The 12,746-nt window shown below is 40.6% G+C and overlaps 1 protein-coding gene across 1 annotated transcript in view; it reads right to left on the bottom strand.

Annotated features, from left to right (window-relative positions):
* The window catches only part of KCND2 (potassium voltage-gated channel subfamily D member 2), a 564,371-nt gene extending 554,199 nt beyond the window's left edge, over positions 1-10,172 (bottom strand). Inside the window, exon 1 of the mRNA XM_069586906.1 lies at positions 8,534-10,172. Within this exon, the coding sequence (XP_069443007.1) occupies positions 8,534-9,648 (1,115 nt within the window). The 5' untranslated portion in view covers positions 9,649-10,172. The remainder of the gene's footprint in view (positions 1-8,533) is intronic.
* Positions 10,173-12,746: the final 2,574 nt, after the last annotated feature.

Here is a 12,746-nt window from a genome sequence, read left to right as displayed (position 1 = left end):
TTTCATTTCCAAAACACCACATTTGGTAAGAACTGGAAACATTTTCATAAGTCCCAAAGTGTTATCCAAAATAATATGCATAAGGATTTTTCTCTAAAAATGCATTAATATTGATATAGGTTTAGAAAGCTTAATTTATGCAGCACAGTGAAAGGAAACCAGTTCTCCATTAAAAATATACAAAAGATAGTAATAACGAGAGTGTGATTGTCATTTTCACCTTTGCCACAGGCAAAGGAAAGTAAATACCAGGACTTTTTCCTTTGTGGTACCCCCATGAGTCCTAGTTTGTTCCACCAGGAATCAAACCTCTTGGATAGAACTTCTTGGTAGGATGCAGAACTATTTGGAGGGCAGATGTTTTAATGAAAAGAACATGTCCAAGTGAGATGACAACTGAATTCCCTTAGATACAGGAAGTATTTTCACAAGTTGCTTATTGGGGAGATAGAAAAATAGATGGATAGATAGATAGATAGATACCTTTATGCTGTTAATCCAATTCTTGTTCTTCCAAACCCAAGTTCTCTCCAATTATCCATTCATAATTATGTTTTACTCTCTAACACAGTGTTTCTTAACAAAGCAATGTCTCTGTTAGTTCTCATTATACATTTGCTACAAGCTGGTCCCAATTTAACTTGGGTTAAAAATACATATCCTCTGGCAATTTTCACAGATTTCAAGACATGTAAACCATTTTTACTTTCAAACTCACAAAAATAACAAAACACCTGAAGATGATATATGTATTTCAGGTTGTTACCTATACAAGACTGAAGAAAAATGAAAAATCTTTAAATAGAATCCAAAGTGTAGGTGATATTCTTAAACACTAACATTAGCATTGACAACTCTAAGTCTGCAAATCTATATTCAAAATAAAGAATTATCCTCAGTCATTTCCCAGATTGTTCCATTTCTATTGAGAACCAGTTTTGTCTTTTCAGCTAAAATGTGGAATTTCAGTTTTTCATTTGAACTAGATTTATTTTTGTCAGCTAGGAAGAATTTAATCATGCACTCATAAAGTACTCCATTTTTCTGGAAAATCTCATGAATAATTGGATATAAATTTTAAGTTAAGGTAAGTATAATGAATCTAGCAAAGAATGAGAATTTATACATGGGAAAGAAATTAATGTTAAAATAAGTATTTTAAGATTTTAAATGTTTCAGGGCTTAGGCTCATTTTAATACAGAAACCATATCCCATTCCTACCCTGCTCACAACTCTCTAATGTCTCCTCATGCGTGGGTGCTAAGTTGTTTCAGCTGTGTCCAACTCATCGTGGCCCTATGGACTGTAGCCGACCAGGATCCTCTGTCCATGGGGATTCTCCAGGCAAGAGTACTGGAGTGGGTTGCCATGTCCTTCTCTAGGGGATCTTTCTAACCAAGGGATAGAATTTGCATTGTTTATGTCTCCTAAACGGGAAGGTGGGTTCTTTACCGCTAGCACCACCTGGGAAGCCCAATGTCTCCTGATTGTCTCAAATGAAACCCAAAAAGTCTTTACTATGGTCCATGATGTCCTACGTCATGTCATCCCAACTACCTTTCAGATAGTATTTGTTACTAAGATCCTCCCTCGCTTTGCTTCAATTACAGCCTTAGGGGGAACACACCAAGATTCCTCCCGCCTTGCAGTCTTGGTACTTCTTTTCTCTCTTCTAAACTCTTCATCCAGATATTCAGAGGACCGTTTTCATCCCTTCAAAAAGCCATCATCACCCTTGGAAAGGCTTTTACTATACCCTATCCACAATAGCATACTTCCTACCCTTATTTTCTTTATAGCACCCACCACTGCCTGGAACTATATTATATATTTGTATTCACTTTCTGCTTCTCCTACTAGAATACACAGATCCTAAGGTCTGAAAGTTGGCTATTATGCTTATTGCTGTGGTCATTGACAGGTAGCAAGTGATCAACAGAAGTCTATTAAATGTAATTGAACCCTATGAGTCACATTTTTATCTCCTGAAAGCATAAATAACTGGTAAGACTTTGAGTTTCCAAAAGCACTGTTCCTGGTGTTCTTAAATGTGAAGAAAGTAAGAAAGATGGAAGAATGAGGCCCACGTAAGAACAAAAGGGACAAGACCTTTTACTTTTAGAACAAAACTTTCCCATTCTATTTGACATTATTTCAACTGTCATCCTACTCTTTTCTGTTATGTTTTTCTCATCATTAACTTCTGATAACTCACTCCCTACTCTCCCCACACTTTTATGATTAGGATCTTCTTTACATAACAGATCTGTCAAACTTTTCAGCACAAAATTGATTGTACCATGCCAGAATAAGTATCTACATGTATATTTACATTTTGTAAACCCACCTTTTAATCACTTAGAATGAGAACTTCTTCCTGAATAGAGAATATATTTATCTCATATGTCATTTACAGACAATAGTTCTCTGTTTTTAAACAATTCCATGTTATGAGTGAACCTAAATAAAGGAAAAAGTCCAATTTGTGTTTACCAAGACAGAGAATAGCTTTCCAGTGACTAAGTATCTGTCATCCAGGTATCTTTCTGACCCATGTGCCCCTTGAGTTACTCATCTTTAGAAAGAGACTGAGCCTGAAAGAGAAGACAGTATATCTCTGCACAGATTCACTTACATTATAACATTTCTCCATGCTTCCCAGAGCCACCTGCAATTTACCCAGCTTTCACTAGAAAGCAAACTGATTAAGGAAATAGCCATTGACAGCCTTTAACTCTAACTTTGCAGAGAAGAATGACTTACATCCCTCCTTACTTAAAAGAGAAAAATAAAAAGGATGGATTGTAGTACATCCAAAGACAAAGTGCTCAAATAACAAATTTTGAGGTTTTTTTTTTTTTTAACATGGAATAAAGCATAAGATTAGATTAGTGGACTCTTGATAATGCAGCAATGGTGTGAGTTATGGCTAAGGAGCTCTCCATGGTGTCCACACATCCTCTCATAGTATGATCACCAACAGAGTAAACAGGTAACAAGTCTCCAAAGGGTATAGACCCAAACCTCAAAAGCCTTTCAATGTAGTTAGGTGGGCAAGGCGTAAAACCATAAATTATATCCAAAAAAAAATAGCACTTACTACTGTCAAGTGTAATTTCAACTACAGATGATGTAAGTTTGAGAGGCTGAGAAGACTTCAAGGAGAAGATCAGTGTAAAAGCTGGCTCTCAAAGGAGAAAACTAAAGGACAAAAAATTCCAATGGAATCTACTAACACAAGGAGAAAGGCAGATGTACACAGACATGTAGAGATGGCATTTCACCCTGAGTTTCTCTCCAATACCAGACCATATCCCACACCATCAAATGTAGCTGCTGAAGTTAGTGGGAAAACAATGCCTATATATATATATATATATATATATATATATATATATATATATATATATATATATATATACCCATGCTCAGAAAACAATATAAGACATATGGAGAGTAGGGGAAAAAAGAGCAAAATTATTCTTACAACTCAGAAGAACAATACTTCCTTTTCAGGGAAGTTCTTTTCACCATTCCCCTTCTTTCAGTGAAAGAGAAGTTAAATTGTACAGTGTTTAACAAGCCACAGGCCAGCTCTTTTTTAGATAACTCAGGCAAAATAACTGATTCACTTTCTTATCCATCAGGCCAGGTACAATTTCACCATTAAGTAGGTTTTCCCCAAATGGTCTAACAGTTCACCAGATGAGAATACATGCTTGTGTTGTATCAACTGGGCACCTCATGATGAATTCCACTACTGTATGAATGAATGCAGAGTTAGCAGTGATACTGAGAGATGTGGAAAACGTGAGTCATAGAGAGTAGCACTAGGAGAGAAATGCATTAAAATAATGCAGTAAAGAACAAATTTATTCCTTTCTTGTCTCTGAACATCAGCAGTAACCCCCAGATAATTATTATTGCACATTCCTAAATAATGTTTTAAGTCTTAAGAGAATAAAAAGAGTAAAGAATGAAATTTCAGAAAGTACCACTAATATTAACTGTGTAATCATGAGCAGGCAAAAAAAAAATCTTGTATGTGTAAAATGATGGATTTTAAATAGATAACATCAGAGTTTCCTTCCACCAATAATTCAGAAATTAGGGAATAAGAAATTTGAACTTCATTAATTCATCTTCAAAGATGAGTAAAATTGGGAGGAAAGTTTACACAAAAACAAACTGCATGATGTCAGAATTAAATGAAGTGACTACACAAATAAAATATGTATAAGATCAAGTCTATCTGTACTTTAAAAAGAAATCCTAAAAAGAAAAAAGAATATCATATCAGACCCACTGAAAATTAGAAAATGATCCTTTTTCTAGGATGCTGCACCCAGAATATATATATCATCTCTTCCTGACATACCTGTGTCTAACAACCAAGAAAATGCTCATAGAAAATATGTAGAAAGATGGGTAAATACACAATTTTTAAAAATATATACCTCATGTCAAATATCACCTCTAATTCAAATGGTGACTAGGACAAAATGTACCCACTTAATATTTGGTTGCCCATAATGCTAAAAGAGGAATATATATCACATTTTCTACATTTCTTTATAAATTCATTTTCAATTCTCAAGTAACATGATCTGTAAAGAACTTTGTAAAAATGTGTTGTAGTATGCCAAAGTAAAAAGGGATGTTACTCACAGCACAGCTCTTCACCAAAAGATAAAAATTTTGGTACCCTCCCCTGCATCTTGCAAAGACATATTTGACTAACACATTATGAGCTCTCCTGGTGGCTCAGATGGCAAAGAATCTGCCTGCAAGGCAGGAGACCTGGGTTCAAGCCCTGGTTTGGGAAAATCCCCTGGAGAAGGAAATGGCAACCCAGTCCAGTATTCTTGCCTGCAGAATCCTATGGACAAAGGAGCCTGGCAGGCTACAGTCCATGGGGTTGCAAATAGTCAGACATGACTGAGTAACCTTCACTTAGCAATATTTATGCATGTGGTTTTTCAGGTGGTGCAGTGGTAAAGAATCTACCTACCAAAGCAGGAGACGTTCCATCCCTGAAAAACAAAAATGGTAAGTTACTGTCCAGAGGTCATTAAGACAAGAGAGGAGTTCTAGGTTCTTACTTGCCCAAAGCAGTTTAGGGTAGTAACTAGAGATTACGTTACAGAAAAAGAGGGAGGCAGGAGAGTCAAGAAGTCATCAAGGCCCCAGGTAGGTCAAAAAGCATGCTCAGAAAGAGCTTGGAATTCCTCCATGGAATGGAGGAAGAGACATACAGGGCCATTCGAGTGAAACATTGTGTGTGTTTTTTTTTTTAAACTTTTCTGACATTCTTTCATTCATTTTGAAAACTGTACTTTTGATATTTCCAACTTAATAGGAAGTGGGTAGGCTTAAAATTATAAAGTATTAATTTTACTGGCAAATTAATTAACTACTTATATAATGAGCATGAATAAAATATAGAATAATCAGATATTTGCTATTTCAGGATTAAAATGATTAGCTGAACACACAATAGTAAACCTCACTCATTTCTTCAGACCATAAAACCACCTGAATATTGCCTAAAATGACCTGAGAGGGTAACAGATAATTTTGCCAGTCCCGAATTACAAATTCTTGGCTCTTTCTTCTCATGTATATGTTTGTATGAACTGAACTTTTGAAAACCACTGTCTAAGATTTCATTTCCACTTCTATTATCATTAATTGATGAACATTAGCTCCATTAAAAATAATAGCCACGTAAAAAAGCTCATACACTGTAATGGGAAATTTCTGGTCATCTATTAGACACAGATTGATTTTACCTTCAACTAGCATATTTTCCAAAAAGTTTGAATCTTATACTTCATCACACAAGACTACAGAGTAAAAAATAAATTCAAGTAATGGCTTTGTTGAATATTTTCTACTCTTAAACAAAGCTGTTGAGTCACAATGCAACCAAAGTTAAGACACCAAAAAGGCAGGGTTTTTTTTTAATCTATTTCTTCAGGAAAGTATAATACACTATAAATCTATTTTGATGAGAAACAAGACATTTTTTGAGGAAACCTTGCTGTATTATAAAGCATGCTGCTGCTAAATCGATTCAGTCGTGTCTGACTCTGTGCAACCCCATAGACGGCAGCCCACCAGGCTCCCCCGTCCCTGGGATTCTCCAGGCAAGAACACTGGAGTGGGTTGCCATTTCCTATGCTTTGTTAAATGTTCATATATGTTTTCCAATAAATGGATTGTATCTTGATTGCATCAACATTTCTACATCTTAAAAATTAGAGTGCTATATTTCATCAGGATCATTAATGCCTTAATTTCCTGAAAATTAAAATTTTCAATTATAGTGGAACTTAAATCTAAAAAGTGACTCCCCTTTTGCTTCCAAGTTCTGAGAAAGTGTGTTTATTTAACTTTTCTTATGTAGTAACATAAAGAACCTGTAAACTGAAACAATTTCATGATTTTACTCAGGTGTTATGATTTAATTTCTCAAATCATTGCAAAAAGTAGTTTTCTGAGCAGTTTATTTATATAACAAAAATTGTCATTAATGGTTAACATTTCCTTATCTTTTCCTGAAAACAAAAATAAATTTCAAAATAAAATAAAAATTTGAAAGTCATTTCAGAAAAGAAGCTTTAAAATAATACTAACTTCATATCTGGACTAGAACTTTCCAGCCAGATGAAATTAGCACCTCATCAACATTCATTATAATAACGCCTATATTCAAACAGGTAGAGGGCATTTAGTATTAAAATGACTTACTGATACTTCATGTAAAACACTGCCAGAGATACCTAATTTTTTAAAATATATTTCTTTTTAATACTTCTTCTTTCATTTCCTCTTAACATAGAGTCCTCTTTTTATTCATGTGTACTTCTCATCGGAAGTTCTTCTAGTAATTTACACTATCCAACTGCCCTTAATAAAGACTTCAAATGACATAAACACAACAAACCTCTGGGTTAGAACTAAGCACCTACAGTGCTAAGGTATTCTGCATCTTCTTCAAAATGTGTCCCAAAATTACCAACAAGATAAAAGGAAAATACAAACAACTGGATATAGAATTTTCACTGATTCATTTTTACAAATCCACCAGTAGGTCTTCAAAAATATGTGAGACTAACTCAAAACCATAAGTCACTATATTTTACTTTACCATAATATCTTAACTTAGCCAAAAATTCTTCACATCTAAAATATTCCATTAGTTAGCTGTAGAACAACAAGAGAAATTCTGTTCAATACAATATGTCTAATAAAATCAAGTTGACTTTAACCACACTGTCATTTAAAGAAGGCAATTAAATTAGGCTGAAACACGAAATTTAAAAAGCAGCCTTGGGAATAACTTTTTTTCATACAGCCATTACCAAATCCTTATTGAACTGATTAATTATGCAAGAAAAGCAGCATAGAGCTGAAGAAAAAATGACACTAATATCACTGCCTGGCTTATCTAAGAACTCACAAAAGTTAAAGGATCTTATCATTTTATTTTACCATAGTCTCTAACATATAAATGCTGCTACTTTTCTGCAGTTTAATTAACATGAGTAATAATGTCATATCTTTCTTCAATCATCTAAAAATCTTAATTCTAGCTTAAATTTTATTTTAAAGAACAATATTAATTTAGAATATGTCCCTTTGGTTGCAAAGCACCATTAATGCCAAATAAAATAATGAAGAGAAGAATTCTAGCAGGAAATCAGGCTGCTAAATTCCCTTAATTCCCTTATACAACCAGACCTTGGTGACCATCAATCTCATCAGCTACTGCTTTGCCCTCTATGTGGGCATGGGCCTATTGCCTGATGGGATCTGCAGTTAAATGTGTGGATACGTCATTTGCTTCTTTATTTGAAACTATGAACTTAAAATCCTAAAATATGTTGCAAATATCATTCCACTGCATTTTGTTGAGTTGATCAGTTTCAGTTCTGATATTCTAAAACACTGCATAACTTATCAGCCATGATGAAAATGCATATAGATGGATATGTGCATATGTATCACAAAATCCTTTGATAATATCTATAATCTATGTTTTAAAATGTTGTAAAATGAGAATTATATTTCTTAGTGGGAAAGTGTATGCCAAAGTATTCATATGAAAATAATACTTTATATATACATGGAAACTTTTCATTTCAATGTACCAAAGCACTTTCTAGGCATTTCAATACATAGTTTGTATTTTCATACCTATACTTGGACACAAATTGTGTTTTTCACTGTATTTTGATGTGTTCATACATATAATATCAATGATCTTTTTGTTCAAGAATTCTAAACTTTATGTATTTATCACTTTCAGGTATTAATATTCAACATTGGCCAGCAATTCCCTAAATACTTCAATCACTGTATCATACTCATTTCATAGATCAAAAGAGTTCTTCAAAACCATTTAAAGAATATTTTCCTAAAACCATTTAAGAAAGAGAAAGATTATTTGCTCTAAGTACATAAACTTAGTATCTGCACAACAATCACATATTTAACCTCCATCCCACTTCCCTTGATGGCACCTACCCTAGCGTTGTCATGGTGACAATGGTGTACCAGAAAGCAGCAGGGATGCTGGTGAACTTGCTGGCCGAAGACCCCTTCTCAGCGTAGAACATGACTGTGGCAAAGATGATGATAGCCATGGTGAGTGAGAAGAGCAAGAAGCCCAACTCTGAGGCACAGCTTTTCAGCGTGTACCCCAGGATGCGCAGGCCTTGAGAGTGGCGGGAAAACTTAAAGATCCGGAAGACCCGGAAGACGCGGAGTGTCACAAAGGCTCCACTGACATCCTCATTGTCTGTCATCACCAGCCCAATGTAATATGGTAGGATGGCCACCACGTCGATGATACTCATGACGCTGCGCACAAAGCGGTAACGGCTAGGAGCCGCCGCCAGGCGAAGCAAGTACTCCACTGTGAAGATCATGACACAGGCTGTATCCAAGCAAAAGAAGGCCACGGCGTACCGCTCCCCACAGGGCAGTTCTTTAATGTGACCCGGACTGGACCCACATGGCACTGTTTCTACCACATTAGCGATGACTGAGACGGCAATGAAGAACCCGGTAACATAGTAGAACACCAGGGCCATGGTGCTGGTGTGGGGGTTCTCAAAGGCCCGCCAGACCCTCTGACGAGCGGTCATGGTGGGCAGCGCACTCTCCCCGGTGTTGTCCGTGTCAGCATCGTCCTGGAGACGCTCGGCGTTCTCTCGCCGGCGATCCTTGTACTCCTCGTAACAGCAGTCGCCAATAATTTCTGGGATGAGGCCAAAGAAGGCCAATTCTTCATCATAAGCGGAGATGCACTCATGGCGAGGATAGTGGAGCTTCCCAGTGCGGTAGAAATTCAGGATGTGGCGAAAGATGTCTGGGTCACGGTCAAAAAAATACTGCTGAGTCTCCGGATGGTAGAAAAAGTCCCTCTCTGAACTACCCAGCAGAGTATCTGGGTAACGTTCCAGGGTGTCCTGCCATGTCTGGAAACGAGTGCCACTCACGTTCAGCACAATGAGAGCATCTTGAGTCCTTTTCCTTTCCTGCCTCGGGGGAGCTGGCATGGGCCCTGAGGCCACAGGCATCCACCCGATGGCCGCTGCCCTTGCAAAGGGCAGCCACGCTGCTACCCCCGCCGCCATGGTTCTTTCAAGCGGAGGCCGGAAGGGCAATCAAGTCTCTACAGTGGGTCCCTCAATGTAGCCACAGTCACCCACTTCCGCCCGTCAAAGAAAACACTACTGAGACACGTGGTGCAGAGGTATCAGCCTTATTCAAGGGAGGGCTCCTGATGGAAGTCACAGTTCGCAGAAGGGCAAGTTCCCTCAAAGACAGGTAATATTTTTGGAGTAACAGGAAGGGGGAAATACAATGTCCTAACAATCACGCCCAACAGAACCTAACCAAACCTCTTTCCAGCAGTTGGACTGGGCCAGCCCTTGCACAAATAAGTACACAGGTGACTTTGGATGCTGCAGTTGATTTCAAACAGGTGTCTCTGATTTCTTCCCCAACACAGTCTGGATAACGTGGGGTCAGTATGTGTTGTGTAGGATGGAGACAAGGACAGTCATTGAGTGGTATTCTGTTGAAGAATCAGGGAACCTTTCCACCCTCCCTTTCAGCTCTTTCAAACCTTCCCTTTTCCAAGTGGCCCTTCCCGCCAAAGGAGTCTCAAAAAGGCGACCTGTTGTAGTAGCCTCCAAGATGCGGTCACAGCCGCTGCCCCACGTCTCTTGGGGAGTCCGGTTGCCGCCTCGACTCCTCCGGCCGTATATTTGCGGAGACGGAGGTGCTGGGCGGTGGGCCGGACTGCGGGGGCGGGGGGGGGGGGGGGGGCGTTAGTATAGATCCTCCTTCCCCGCGTCTACGAGCACCCCCCGGGTTCTGCCGAAAGCGCTCGCCCAATCTCCCCTTCACTCTCAGGGGAGTGAAGTTCAGCTCAGGTACAGTGTGACAGTTACAGCGCCCGGGAGCTGGCAGGCGCCGCCGCTGCCGCGGCAGCAGCATCTGCTTCCGCGCGGAACGCGCCTCTTCCGCGGTACATACCTGGCAAAGTGCGCGCCGGGGCTGAGTTGCATAGAGACTTTCTCCTCGTCGTGCACCCGGAGAGGGCTCCCAAGAAAGCAGCTCGCGAGCAGCCTAAGCCGACGCGCCGATGGGAGCATAAATAAAGCTCAAGCGAGCTCTTCTTCCCCTTCCCCCATCCCTCCGTGCCTCCCTCCTCCTTTTCACCTTCCAAAAGCCAGGCGCAGGCGAGCCGAGCAGCAGCAACAAGTTCAAAAGGTGCGGGGGAGGCAAGAACGGAGGGGACTCGCTGCTGCCAACTTACTGCGCCGCGGCGGTGGCCGGGGCTGGAGCGGCGCGGCGCGGGGCGGCGGGGCGGCGGGGCTGCGGGGCGGCCGGGCGGGCGGCGGCGGCGGCGCGTCGGGGCCGGGGCCGGCGCGGGCAAACGCCGGAGCGCGGAGGCAAGGGGCGCTCGGTAGCGCGGGGGCGCGGGAGGGCGGCTCGCTGCTTCCCCGCCAGTGGGTGGTCCGGCATCTCCCCCGGGCTCCCCGCGCCGCTCTGCTCGTGCGATCAATAAATAAGGAGAAAATAAATAAATAACCGCGCGCCCGCCCCGCCACGCAGGTTATGAAAGGCGTCTCCTGCCTTTCCCTCGGCTTGACCTTTCTCCGCCCCCGCCCCCTCGGGCTCCTCTCGCTCCACCCCAGCCACCCACCAGCCCCGGCGCAAAAATGTCACCGAGGGAGAGCGTCCAGGTGGATCTGCTAGGGAGGAGAGCGGAGCCTCGTTGAACAAAGGGAAGCTTCACGCGCTCGGCTGCGGTGGTTTGGTGGAGGAGAGGAGCAAGGGGACCGACGCCTTGCTTCTGCCTGCCTGGGTCCCGGTTCAAGGCGAGCGAGCGTGGGAAAAAAAAAAAAAAAAAAAGGGAGAGAGAGAGAGAGAGAAAGAGAGAGAGAGAAGCTGGGAAGGAGAGTGAGCAGAGCGGAACGCGCAGGAATTGGCTGTCTTCTGAGGGCTACTGGGTAGCAAGACCTGCAAAGCCCCGCGGCGGAATTTTTAAGTGCTTTCCCCCTCTTTCTCTTTATTTGTTCACACCAGACGTTAACGTTGCAGGAGTTAATATGTCATCTGTCCAACTTGCTGAAAAGTCAGACAGTCACCTCGGTCCAGGTCTCGCCACAACTCCTTTTCCCGTCCTTTGCAAATGACAGGAAGGATTTAGAACCCTTTTCTAAATGTCAGCGTCAAAGGACGTGCGTCTCCCTGAGTCTGCGTCCCCTTCATTCTCTCTGCGCCTTTCTGCGCACAGATCTGAAATGGTTAAAGTAGTTAAAGCTGTCCCTGTGATGGGGTAGATGATGTGAGAGACTAGGAAATTGTCGCGGCCAAGCGTTGCGTTTTTCGTGTACCCCGCCCCCCAAGTCATTTAGGCATCTTCCTTAAAACCAAACGTATAACATTTATAACCACTAGGTGGCGTGAATGGCGAGAAGTTAAACCCACACCTCAGGTTTGGACGCTTTAGAAAGGTGGAAGAATCAAAATGAACTGACCCAACAGAGCATCAGATCACGTTGATATCCTCAAATCCACCCACCACCCACCTTTTTAGTATTTCTAGGGAATATACTACTCACGTCTGCGCCTGCATTTTGATGGATATGGGATGGAATGTGGAGAGTTTCCGTTGAAATGCCTTTTAAAATTAAAGCTAGATTACTGAGTAATAACAATAATAAAAATGTTTGGAAACAGTGAAGCTTCATACATGTTGATTAAGGAGAGACACCCAATTTCTGCCTGAAAATTACCTTTTCAAGATTTGGTTTGACTGTTCTTGATTTGCAAAATAAGTAAATTGGACTGTGATGTATAGTCTTAAATTGAATCAACTTTCAAGCCCTGGAGATCTTAGGCATGATGTCTCAATCTTGAAATTTTGAAATAGAATACCTCAAAGAAAAGTCGTGAACTAAACAACAGAGTGTATAGAAAATCACCAGAGAAGAAGAAAAACAAACCTTGCAGTGCACAGTGTTTTCTGTAGAGACGCAACGATTGTTTTGTTTTCTTGTTTACTGCTGTAGAGGCTTAGGGTATCCCTAGTTAGTAGTTAATGAAGTCAGAACTAACATAGCATGTAAATTTGTGAATACAGAACTGAAGACCCCTGCTGTTATTGTTTGCCTTAGTTAAGCTGAAAGATGATTGTTAAGGAATTTATATAGCCTGC

This window comes from Ovis canadensis, chromosome 4, assembly GCF_042477335.2.
Source record: "Ovis canadensis isolate MfBH-ARS-UI-01 breed Bighorn chromosome 4, ARS-UI_OviCan_v2, whole genome shotgun sequence".
Taxonomy (NCBI): domain Eukaryota; kingdom Metazoa; phylum Chordata; class Mammalia; order Artiodactyla; family Bovidae; genus Ovis; species Ovis canadensis.
The sequence above is the reverse complement of the archived record's forward strand: the minus strand, read 5'-3'. Positions and strand labels throughout refer to the sequence as shown.